The sequence below is a fragment of the Tachypleus tridentatus genome, chromosome 7, assembly GCF_004210375.1.
Source record: "Tachypleus tridentatus isolate NWPU-2018 chromosome 7, ASM421037v1, whole genome shotgun sequence".
NCBI lineage: Eukaryota > Metazoa > Arthropoda > Merostomata > Xiphosura > Limulidae > Tachypleus > Tachypleus tridentatus.
This window is the reverse complement of record NC_134831.1, coordinates 8,729,487-8,743,018: the sequence shown is the minus strand read 5'-3', so window position 1 is coordinate 8,743,018 and position 13,532 is coordinate 8,729,487. Positions and strand designations below refer to the sequence as shown.

At 31.5% G+C, this 13,532-nt stretch overlaps 1 protein-coding gene across 1 annotated transcript in view; it reads left to right on the top strand.

Moving 5' to 3' along the window:
* Nucleotides 1-13,272, top strand: part of LOC143255062 (nephrin-like) — a 79,390-nt gene extending 66,118 nt beyond the window's left edge. The window contains exons 10-14 of the mRNA XM_076510111.1: nt 915-1,040; nt 4,273-4,300; nt 11,724-11,797; nt 12,330-12,451; nt 12,759-13,272. Coding sequence (XP_076366226.1) covers nt 915-1,040; nt 4,273-4,300; nt 11,724-11,797; nt 12,330-12,451; nt 12,759-12,809 — 401 coding nt within the window. The 3' untranslated portion in view covers nt 12,810-13,272. The remainder of the gene's footprint in view (nt 1-914; nt 1,041-4,272; nt 4,301-11,723; nt 11,798-12,329; nt 12,452-12,758) is intronic.
* The last annotated feature ends 260 nt before the right edge of the window (nt 13,273-13,532 follow it).

Below are 13,532 nucleotides of genomic sequence, written 5' to 3'. Positions count from 1 at the left end.
CAGTTCTCATGTTAATTCATATCTGACGGATATGATCCAGTTTTACACGTTTTCTCTTCTCAACACTGTTCTAACAGTTTTATAAAAATCACATATCATGATACTATACACGATTAACAGATAACAAACCTTTATTGTTGGCGCTTGTCAAGTAACTCAGTTTTTTGAGTGCCATATTAATTCATTTGCTTGATACTATACTTTGATTAGGGCATGGTCTAGTGGAATAAGCTGCTTGGACTGTTTGTCAGAGGATTTACGTTTCATAACCGGCTGGTATAAAAACGCGCTCCGTACTTTAGATTGATCGTATAAGTTGACGATCAGTTAATTACCTATCTTCTTGTTTATAAATTCAACATTAGAAACGTTTGTATGCAAATAGCCCTTTGTGATTGTGACCCAAAATTTCTCTCACGGACGTGACGTTCGTCTTCAACGAACTTAAATGAGTTTTATCGTTTAATTACTTAGTTTAATTGTGAAGAAAAAGAGTTCTTTAGGGAGCTAAATAATTTAGTTTTATTTTAACTGTGACTGAAGTCTATCTCGTATCTCATAATCTAAATACCTCTCCCCAACAGTGGCACAGAGTTATGTCTGCGGACTTACACTACTGCTAGAAATCTGGTTTCGATACTCGTGGTGGGCAGAGCACAGACAGCGCTTTGTGTAGCTTTGTGCTTAACAACAAACAACAACATCTCATCTGAATAATCTGTCTTTTGTATCACAGGAAATATTTTTTTATTTGTGCTTGTACAGAGAAATAGGTTTACCTTTCGATTTGTTTTACTCAGTTAATTTCTGTGAATTTTTGAGAAATGTTATAATATACAGTCGCTCCATGGACTGTTCTATACTTTACTTTGACAAACAAAAAATATACTTATATTTCTTTTTATTCTCTCCAGGAGATTTAAACGCTCCAGCAATTAGTCCAACTCTTTCCATCACAATTGGTGTTGTTGGAACAGCTGTTGTTTTAGCTATTGCCATATTAATTTTTACAAGATGCCACCGAAGACGAAATGGTACAGGTACGTATTGGAAGTTGTTAGATAAGAAAAAAAAAAAATGAATGAAACAAAAGGTTATTTCAGTAAAGAATAATCTAGATAGTTATTTTATTTGAAACACCAGATGAATCGTAATGACACTAAAAATGAAATATAAATATCTAGATAACCAATATTTTCATTAACATTTAAGAAGCATGTTGAATATATCGAGATATGTTTTATTAAAGATGTGACTATCAGAACATGATATCCATTTTATTTGTTTGTTTTCGTTGTTATTAAACTAATATGTGTCATTGGACTCATTGATTATAAAACAAAAATTAAAAATTATTGTGATTGGCATGGGAAGAACACTATTGTTTGTGTTGGAAATCAAATATTACTCATGAAAATATATTTCTTTGCTGCTTCTTCACGAACTCCGTTTTTTTTTAATTATTAAGTTTATAAAGAGAGTTGATATAGTTTTATTTCTAAAAGAACACTTTCTTCGATGACATCCATTAAAAGAAATTTAAAAACAGTTTAAATATTGACTGTTGTTTCTGTTTTTACTGAGCTCACTATGCAATAAGGAAAATACATCCAACATTATGGATTAATTCATCTGTTATAAACACATTTTAAATGGTACCGAAATTCATTAATTAACATTACTATCTTTTTAACTTAAAATAACCCTACAAACATTTGTAACAAAGCAATGAAATATACAAAGAAAATCATTTTAAAGCCCCATGTGTGTATACAAGGTATTATTATTCGTACTATATGAGCGGAAGGATACATTCACTAAAGTGCAACTGACACTGTTTATGTGTAGTGAACCGTCTACGAATATCAGGATGAAAGAAAACCTTGTTGGATCATAACGGTATGCAATCATACGTTTGTAACACAAGCTATTTTGATTCAAACTTATCCGTGCTTAAAGTAAATTCTCGCACACGAAGATTTTCAAAACACGAATAAACTAAATATTTGACTTAGAAAATGTGAAAAGTATTTCTTCGTGTGTCGTCATGTATTTATGCACATACACATTTATTTTTGGTTCAAGTTAAAACGCTCGACGCACCAACGAACTCAAATAACAGTTTTCAATCAGAACATAGTTGAATGGATACAAAGTATTTTACGTATTTTATTTAAATTCAATTTAAAGTTTGCAAGCAGCTCTTATATACACAAGTATAAGTGTATTAAATTCTATGTACCTTGAACCTCGGAAAATTATTATACTTCGGAAACACAGCCTAAAGTGATGTATGTTTCCTTTTTTTTCCTTTATGTCCCCAAGTGGTTCAGCGCAAAACTCCGGGGCTTAATTTCTGGCGGTGAAATATCATGATTCTGAAACTGGAAAAAAAAATCCTGATTCAAAAATTGAATTGCAGAAGTATATCAGTTTTAATTTGCTTTGACATGTTTTACATATTATAGTCACATGAGACGATTTTCGTTTAAAATATTAGTTTTCGCCAATCATATTATAGATGTTATAATAATGACATTTCTTACTAATTAAACATTTATTAATGTGACTTGTTCTATTTTATACAAGAAAACAGATCATAGTTATATTAGTACGACACTAATTTAGTTTGTTTAGTTTAATCAACCCTTTTGTATAGTAAAAACAATGTGTTCCTTGTTTGTATTCCTGTATATAAACCTAATGCGTACAAAATTTCGAGATGTAGCTACATAATTAACTTTCTTCTATATGTAAAAAACTGTAATAGAATTAATTATGTCTTGCATTACATATTATATACATTTTTCAATTAAAATATCAAAAATTATTTTCATGGGTGCGCGTACTTATAGCGACTTAAATAATGTAATGTTTTATTTAATAATTAATTCGTATGATCCTGTGACGTATTTTTATGTTGCCACCTTTGAAGGTGAAACTTTAAAGTTATAACAGCCAACATCCTGTGTTTGTGTTTTGAATTTCGCGCAAAGCTATACGAGGGCTATCTGCGCTAGCACTCCCTAATTTAGCAATATAAGAGTAGGGGGAAGGCAGCTAGTCATCACCAACCACCGCTATATCTTGGGCTACTCTTTTACCAACGAATAGTGAGATTGATCGTCACTTATAATGCCCAACACGGCTGAAAGTACGATCATTTTTGGTGCAAGGAAGATGCGAACCCACGACCCTCAGATTACGAATCGAACGCCTTAACCCATCTGGCCATGACGCCTACCCAACATTCTTAATTTTACATTACATAATACTGAACTTCATATGTCTCATTCTTCATCTAAAGAAAAAAAAGACTTCACGATTTATCATCATGCTTCAAACATTTAAGTTTTGTATTTCAAGCAAAACTATGTTTCTACAACAATATAAGTTAACACTGCTTTAAAAAGAAAGTATCTTAAAATTGTTCTTGATGATAAACTATCTAATTCACATTGAAAATAAAAACCAACTTGTAACCCTTTACTGCTTTACATTACGCTATTATTATTATAAAAACATTGTTTCAAATGTATTACTCATCGCCTACGTTCACAGTATGTGACTTATAACACAACGAGAAGGCTAGGCAGTAATTATTTTATATATTTTCACTTCTTTCTTGTTAAGCAAAAAGTTACATAATAGAATACCTGTCCTTTACCCACCATTTGTATCGAAACTCAGTTTTTATTTTTTAAGATTCAGAGGTACCGCTGAGCCATTAGGGAATATCTCGGTGGTAATATTGAGGGCTTATTACTGGAAATTCGAGATTCGATCTCCGTTATGGACACATAATTATTATAATTAAAAACAAGCGAAAAGAATATATATATAGCTTTCAAATGAGCGTAAGAGTGATTTTTTTTTTAAAATGAAAAGTTGTTATATTTACCATTGAAATAACAAGGTAATATATTTTAGCCTTGTGGTAAAACTATGGGTTTTGGAGTTCGAATCCGTGCGATAGCACAAAATATTCCCTGCATTTTCAGCTACATGTGTTATAAGAGTAACAGTCGATCATTTATCTTGTGTTGTTGGGTGCTGATACCCAGCTGCCTTCTGTCTGGTCAGTAGCTCAAAATTATCATCACCTTGATAGCTCTGATCTACACAGTTGTATTGTGTGTTAGATGGTGAATAAAAACTACTTGTTACCGTCAGTAAAATAGAAGCAACAGTTTTAATCATGGTAAATAACATTTGGGCAAAATATATTAATATTAGATTTACTTAATTTAATTCCTCCATTTTTTACCTTAGGTCACAGCAAAGAAGAACAAAAAGAAACGTAAGTATTCAACTACGTGTTGTGGCGTGAAATTAACTGTTGGATGTGTCACACTTTTACATGACGTAGTGCTTAATTTGTCGTTTCATGTGGTTGTTATTACAACGAGACACGAGTGCACGATGAAAGATTATGATAAATTGGCATTATTTAGAAAATCCCTTGTATGTATTGGGTCTGAGAAGAAGGTAAGCTTGTTTGGGTTTATCCAGAGCCTTTCAGACACTATGTACCAACTCGCTTTGTGCGTGAAACCATCGAGACATTTATAGAGAAGTAGTATTACAAGCAGCTAGTATCTATAAGCACATTTAAGTGTTAGCTGTACAACTAGTTTAGGCTTATTTCACGTCCCTGAACAAAGGATTAACTTAACGGAAAATCCAGCATTATACAACACACTTATTTATTGGAGAAAGCTGCGTATCAAACATAAAATGTTTCTCACCAAAAATGTAATTTCAAACATCGAAACGGTGTTGGCAACAGAAGTACAGCTATAACAAAAGGGAAATATGTCAATAACTGAGTCTGGTAACCTATTTGGGTTCGTAACTGCGAAAGGACCGAAAATTAAAAAAAGTATTTCAAAGATTTTTTTAATTAATGTTATTCACTCAATACTTCGGCTAGTAATGAAACTATGGCCTATTATTCTATTATTTTAGTAAAACTGACGACATACACAAAGCATGAAAGACAAATCATTGAAGTTTTAATTTCAACATTACTTATCAAAACATTTAAATTTAGTCATCAGGTCTTTAGAGAATCTGTCCAATTAACTTAATCTCACTCCAATGTACATATTTCAATAAAATAAAAATAACTGTTGTGTGAAAAAATACAGCAAAAATATATTTAATGAATTAGATGAAGTTTTGGTGCTTTTTTGTGTGAACAAAATGTCACAAAACAATTTATGATACAGGGATTTATGATACATGTGTCAATTCTGATTACTACATAGCTGGTAGACCATAAATAACTAATATTATTACACAAAGAATATATTACGTTGTTAAAGGATAGTTTACACGTGAAGGTTGGATAAGGGTAAACACACTGAGTAAGTAATTTTCATTAAGAGTTTACATTTTCCGATAAGAACTCATCCTCCCCAGTAAGAACCCATCCTTACCTACAGTGGTAAGACTGGGAGTTTATAACGCCAAAAACCCAATTTTGTTGCTCATAGTATACACAGCACAGATAGCCTATTGGGAGGGTGGGGGGTGCTATGTGCTTAAACTATTAACAAAAACACAAATGATTCGTTAATTTTTTTTGGCTAAAAAGTTCGTGAGAATTTTAAAAGTTTTCAGACAGTCCACATTAGTATAACAAATTCATGCTTAAGCTATTACATAAATGAAATTTAATTACAGTTAAGAGAGGGGTCACTAATATATATTTAGTATAATAATTTTAGGTCCAATACTTTGTTCGAATTGTATTTTTATGCATTATATCATACATCCTGTTATATTGCTAGGCCCTTGTTCATTCTTGAATAAACCAAAACGAACCTATATATTTCATAATGCAGTGTTTCGAGAAAAATTACATGGGTTTGATTGTGATATGCGTTTTGTATTATTTTGTTTTGTAAACGTAATTTATTATCTGTGCAAACGTACCAGTAAGGTGAATTATGTGCTCAATAGACTGTCGTGAGAAGACAATCACTTTTAATGAAATAAAATTACCTTAAAGTAGGTTAATGCAATTGGTTTGTGTCTCAGCTTCCATAATAGTTCTACAGTTATAACAAAACCCTAGTCTAGGTTGGAAATTCCTACCATCAAATAAAAAAAAATGGACATTATTTTTCCTCAACATGTTATAAGCTTATCCAAATTTCCACACTGAATATAAGTAAAATGAAATAAATAAATACAGTTCAGCGATTGCCTGAATACACTTAGCAACGTTTCGAAAGTGAAAAAATATTGAATAATATAGTTAGCCCGTTAATACTGCATTAGTTTTGTTGACAATGAGTTTAAACTAATTTGTAAACATAATTTATAGTGTATAATGAAATATTTAACTGTATCATTTATAATTTATAGTGTATAATGAAATATTTAACTGTATCATTTATAATTTATAGTGTATAATGAAATATTTAACTGTATCATTTATAATTTATAGTGTATAATGAAATATTTAACTGTATCATTTTTGAACTTCTATCTCGGAACTTGGTCATTAAGAAATCTGCCTTCATAAATGAAATATACTCAAACCGATATTCTGTGATTCAGATAGCAAATAAATCAAACACTGAAGACGATAAATTCATCTAAATACAATGCTGTGCAAAAGGGCTGGAACAAACTCAAAAATTAGATTTCAGGCTACTTTCAAAGAACAATGGAAGGTAAATCACATGTAAAACATCAAAATGTTATTAATATTCATATTTAGTATAACAGAAGCTCAGTGGAAGTGATTGAGTTCACTAAACAGTTAATATTTTGTGTGTCCTCCTTTAATAACTACATACAGTCTTTCAAGTATTGTTGCAACATATTGTTGCCCTTTGTGATTTTACTTCAAATGTCTAATAAAGTTTCTTTGGAAGTAACTTTTGATTTGACAAGTTTTTGATGTATCAAATCACAGATCTGCTCAATTATGTTGAGATCAGGGGGTCTGTGGGGGTCATAGTATTATTTGAATGACTGAAGTAGCTTCTTCCTTCGCTAACTAATGTCAGCATAGGTTGGGTGAGTGTTTGGGGTCATTATCTTCTCGGAGTAAAACCCTGTACCAATAATAAGCAAATCACTTGGTATACCATGACATACCAGTACCTGATACTACAAGTACTGGTCAATCATTGCACCTATTTTGCAAATAAATCCTATCGCTTAAACAGGAAAACATCCCCTAACTATTACACTGCCTCTCTCGTGCTTCGTGGTAGAGTATCTTTCACCTTTCTTCCTTCGGACGTACAACCTACACTTTTAACCCAAAACTTTTATCTTGGACTCATTCGTTCATAAACCAATCACCAGCAGTTTAGTTTTGTACTTTTTAACAATTTTCAGTCTCTTGGCAATATTTGAAGATCGAAGTAAATATTTTTTAACTGCTACACAATCAGATATTCCATTATTATTGAGTCTTCTTGATACTGAAGATGTGGACACTTTTCTGTCATTTGGTACATGGTTGTTTATCTCATGCTTGAGATCAGTGGCTGTCTTCCTTCTGTCCTGAAGGCTATAAACAAGAATACTTAATGTCAGTATCACTGAGTTTAGGTTTTCTCTCTCTTCCTTTCTTATTTTCATATTTACCTGTCTCGGTCTCACTGTCTAGGTGTCTGTGACAATTTGACTGGGAGTCCAACCAGCATCACGTAAAGCTCTTATACGAACTCTCTGCACTACTGACAATTAATTTTCTACGATTTTTGGCTGTGGAATGAAAATAAAACTTAAGATGTAATGTTAAATACTGTTTTTATCAAGGTGTACTTGTACAGTTCTATCAAATTGATTTCTTCTAGCATATACCGGTACCATATGCTAGAAGCTCCTTGCTAACTTATTTCTTAATGGTGAAGACACTGCATGAGGTACCATGACAGTTATTGTAGATCCTATGTTCGATCAGTACGTTTATTCAAGTAAAACCATTATTACAGGCCCTTAGTATAAATATATATCTCATTCAGTTGTCAACAGGGATCATTGAAGCATTACAAAAGCGTTGAAATTTACATTCTGTAGTGACATGGAAGAATTAGCTCATGCAATGGAAAGAACAACAAAATATTGTCTTCCCTAACACCTTTACACATCACTCTATTTCGTTATTTTTATATGTGTAAGTATAGATTGACAACAGTTTTAGATGGTGTTGTATCTCAATATTTTAACGCGTGTAGGTAGTTGTTTATTAAAACAATGAGTTTTAGAAACATGCTTATTTCCATTAGAATGAAAACTGATTATGAAGAAAAACATAACAGACATTGAGAACATTGAGTCCATAAGAATGAAAATCTTTCAAAGCTTGGTTAAAAACATAAACGTTGTTAATGAACGTTAAGAATCCTTAGTAAGGCTGTTTAACAGCAGGCGAGAAATATGTCCGAGAAGATTCGTTTGTTTAGAATTAAGCACAAAGCTACACAATGGGCTATCTGTGCCCACAACGGGTATCAAAACCTGATTTTAGCAGCATAATTCCATAGATATATCGCTGTGCCACTGGATGTCCGCGTAAAAATAATTCTCTAACAATAAAACCATCAATTTAACAAACACAACAGAATTGTTACACATTCCTTTTCAATTTAATGCATTAGTCATTAGAATGTGATGATATAAAATACATAGCTCTGTCGTAGTATTATGTATTTGTAAGCGTCACAAATCTTTAATATAAATCCGATTTGTTCAAAATGATAAAATATGGACATCGGAAGATAACTGTAAACAAACCTAATTTTTCTTATGCCACAACTTTTAAGACGAGTAATCTTAAAATTCATATGCTTCTTTTAATATATATAATGTTCTGGTATTTCCCAGTATTACTATTGTCAGAACCTTTAGCCATATTTATATTAATTCGTGGAATATAACACACGATCTAAAAGCAAACGGTTAGAGGAAAACAACAAGATTAACCGAAATTTTGAAGAATTTTTTGTTTGTGTTAACAGTTAAGCACAAAGCTATGTGATGGAGTATTTATGCCTAACACGGGTATCAAAACAAGGTTTTTAGCGTTATATGTCCATAGACATACCGCACAAACAGACTTTTGGCAGACTTCTTCTATAAAAAATTTACACAGTTGCGTTTGATTACCACAAAACATTAAGAATATGTACTGTAATATAGAAATACATGTTTTCTGTTGTAATTTTACGTAATATATCTATATCAAGTAAATTATATTTTCCGCCAGAGAGTATGTTCATGTTTATGCTTTGAACTTAAAAGTCAACATTCGATTTAATATAAATCTAGTTTGAATACTAAGAAATGATATATAAAAATTTGTAAATGTTTCAAAGGTCAAGAATGAGTTGAGATTGCACATATGTTGTTTTTTACTGAGATTTATAATGATAGATTTATTAAGGCTTTTAATTTGAAACTAATTGCTCACCAGGGCGTGGAAATCCAGCAAAATAAACAACACCAGATTTCCGAAGTGTTTTTCCTTAATTATTATGAAATATTCATTAATAAGATTTAATTATATATTTTGTAACGGTTGTTTGAACGAACAAGGTTTAAAAATGGCATGTTCACCGTTTTCAATTTTAAGACCAAAACAATAAGTACTCAGTTTTAAAAACTATTTTATGTTGAAGGAGCAAAATCAATAGAACATTGTTCGACTCATTTGATGTATTTTTGTGAGGATCCATCTGAATCATTATTTATTTACATTTTCTAACTCTTACCTATTGAACTCGAATTACGTCCCAAATACTCTTTATAACAAAGGCAATTAAAATAATTTGGGCGACTTTGACATTTACAACTAGTTTTTTTTCTGCATATAGTCCAAAACATTAATTTAAGTTATAAGCAATTATGAAAAATTACAAATATTAATCCATATGGTACACAACAGATGCGGGCCCGGCATGGCCAGGTGGTTAAGGCACTCAACTAGTAATCCGAGTGTCGCAGGTTCGAATTCCCGTTACACTGAACATGCTCGCCGTTTCAGCTGTGGGAGCGTTATAATGTTACGGTCAATCCAACTATTCGTTGGTAAAAGAGTAGTCTAAGAGTTGGTGGTGGGTGGTGATGACTAGCTGCCTTCCCTCTAGTCTTACACTGCTAAATTAGGGACGGCTAACGCAGATAGCTCTCGTGTAGCTTTGAGCAAAATTAAAAACGAACCAAATCGGATGCAAACGAAACACACGTGAAATATCACGTATACATATTGTTTAAATTTGTGTATCAATTAAAATTGCAACAGCGTAAGTCATTATTAAATCTTTGCACAAACTTTAATTGAATGCCATTAGAGCATGTGCGTTTTCTTATAGCAAAGCCACATTGGGTTATCTGCCGAGCCCACCGAGGAGAATCGAACCCCTGATTTGGGCGTCGTAAATCCGTAGACATACCGCTGTACTAGCGGGGGCGAACGCCATTAGTAAAAGTATGTATATATGATAATAAAAAAAACTGAAACGAATTCAATGTATTTTATCAGTTCTGTGTAATCCGAAGTTTTTCAGTTAACTTAAGAACGTGATAGCAATAATTGTGCGTGTATATATTTATATATATATATATATATATTACTTTTGCTACTTAAGTCTGCTTATAAAACAATTCCAGAGATTCTGAATTTCATGAAATCACGAAAAAAGAGCAGTTTTTTTTATATTCTTACTTTTGGTATATAAATGGTAAATTCTACTCCATAAACTCAATATATGTGTCTTCTGAAACGTTTAAACTTGGTTTATTCTTACTATGTCAAGGGGTTATATAATACACCCTCATTTAGGAAGATTTGAACAACCCATAAAATTGTGAAAAACCGCTTGGCAATGACAGTCGACAATGTGGCAATTCTGGGCAGTGTGATCTCGTCGTATAAAAAAGTGAAAATCAATTGAAGTTAAGTGAACCACGAAAGAAGACTGTCTCCAGTAGGACGACAGACGGGGCACTATTTATTTCTATATGTCAACGGTCACCAAAACTAGAAGGTGGCCACTTGAAGCCTGGAAAATCTTCTTCCAACTAAGGCAACACTAAACTGGATTTATATGGTGCACTTATTTAAAGGAACTCGAAGAAACATAGAAGGAAGAATGCGGCCGAAAGAGAAATAACCGTACGAATGGAAGTGACGTTTCTTTATATCGCTTTTCATAGCTGTGACTTCTCGAGAATTTCTCTCAGACTGTTGTCCACTGGTAATATTATGGTCGTATGATAAAGAAGAAATATCACTATAAATTCGAAAAGGAAGTCGATAGTATGGCATAAACTAAAAATAAATTATACTTGTAACTTTGATATCAAAGTGCTGTGGCATCTAAATTAGTTCTACCAGCTTGGCAAATTTGCTATTTTCACATTTCAAACAAAAACAATTTTATATTTCGTCCAACGTGGCAAATAAAATGTGCAAGAAAAACCTTGTTTAAGATGCGGTTTTTTTCCCTTTCCTTAGGATGAAAACATTTCACTTGGATTATCAAACTAAGCCTCTCGAAAACACAATTGTTGGTTGAAAGTAACAGAAAAAATCTTTATCGATCAATATAGAAAGCTTAAATAATTTTTCGAATATTGACCTATTCATTATCTTGTTATATTTTTGATGTAATTAGTTTGAATTACATTTATTTATTCTACTTTCTTTACTTTCTGAGAACTAACAGTAAACGATGTTTATGTCCAAACAGGCAAATACCTCTACAAGACTTCATCGATCCAAACTTTCCTAGTAAACCCAAACCAGACGATTTAGATAGTCTTGGTAAGAAAATATAAAAAATGATTTACATATTCTTATTGGATTATCTCCAGCTATTATAAGATAAAAGAAAAGTTGTCTTATTAGATAATTTTTCATTCAAATTATTTGAAGGTTCTGCTGTTGAAAACTGCGAGATTTTTTTTGAGAAGTTTAAACTTCGAAAATCAAATATTACCGATTTGAATTAACATGTGCGTAAATACTGTGGTTGCTGTACACTGAGCTCAATTATTTATATCTGTCTTAATACTCCACTTTCATACACATATAAATAATGATTATTAGAAACCATATATTTTCAATAATTTCTAATTTAACCTAATTTATAATAGAGTAATATATTATTTAGAAGAATATATTTGTGACGAAACTTAGATGATAAATATTCTTAAATTATTTAAATATTATCCTATAAATAGACTGATAAAATGCTGAAAGCACCTCGTAACAATTAATTATAAAATTGTTTTATGGAATTATACTTATTTCACTTTTTTAATTAATTAATCTTTCGTCCATTTTAAAATCACAGGAAATGGCAAGATACATAGAAGAAGAGAGCTTAGTCCGTATTATGGAATTCAAATGGAAGATCCCTCATTACACAATATTAAAACCACTTTTCAAGAAGAAAATCGAAACTTAAACTACCCAGTGAGTTAATTTTGTTTTTATTCTAGCCCCAAACAGCTAAGGATCAGCTAATAAGATATTGTTAGGAAACGCTTAAACAGTCAATGTATAAATATATTAATCTTGGTAAGTAACCTTGGTCATAAATAAACTTAAATTTAAAAAATGTAATTTCTTTACTATGACATACAATGAATTCAGTGATTCATCTTGTATATATTCTTAGAATCATTTTGTTCAATAACTGTTTATCACATCGCAACAACAACAAGAAGTGAATTGTATTGAATTGTCCTGTCACGTAATTTGACTATATTTTGTTTTCAAGCTGGATACATGTGGCACAGCCGGATGGGGTACTGCAATGTCTTCTGTTTGACAAAATGGGAAACGTGAAATCTACTGTCGTACGAATTAAGCCACTTTAAGTAGCTGTAATGTTCTCGTGATACTTTTGCTTGAATTCTAAAGTATGAAGTGCCTGCGTTTGAAAGAAGAAAAGATAATAAAAAATCATTTCAGTATATAGTTCCAAAGGCCAGTGCCGAAGGACATTCCAAGGAATAATGTTTGGCTAATGTCATGTGATCTGTCACTGATGGCTATAAACATTATCTCAGATATTTCAGAAGTTATAATATGAACATAGAAACAATTTAGTTGATTTTATCAGTTCAAGATTTATTTTACAGTCCTACTTTACAATTATTTATCAGCCTTTCTTTTAATCCGTATTAAGTTGAAGTAAAAAAGTTCATAATACTTTTATTCACTCTGACATAAATCTAAAATAAAACTATCATTCCAAAATATTTATTTTGTTTAATATGTTGAACTTGTTTATTATATGTTACTGCTTTTACTGCACAATAAATATTAAATAAAGGTACAACTGATAATTTTGCGTTTCGCTTTTATGTGAGATAACAATTAGAAACACAACGCCGATAGAATAATGTGATAGCACGACTGGATATTATAATTTTTTTTTCTTAGAAATCGCTAATATCCTAGATCATTGCACGAAACCACAACTAATAATCACCATTTATGCAAAACGATACAAAATTTTAGGCTAAAATGCTACAAACAAAATGAATCA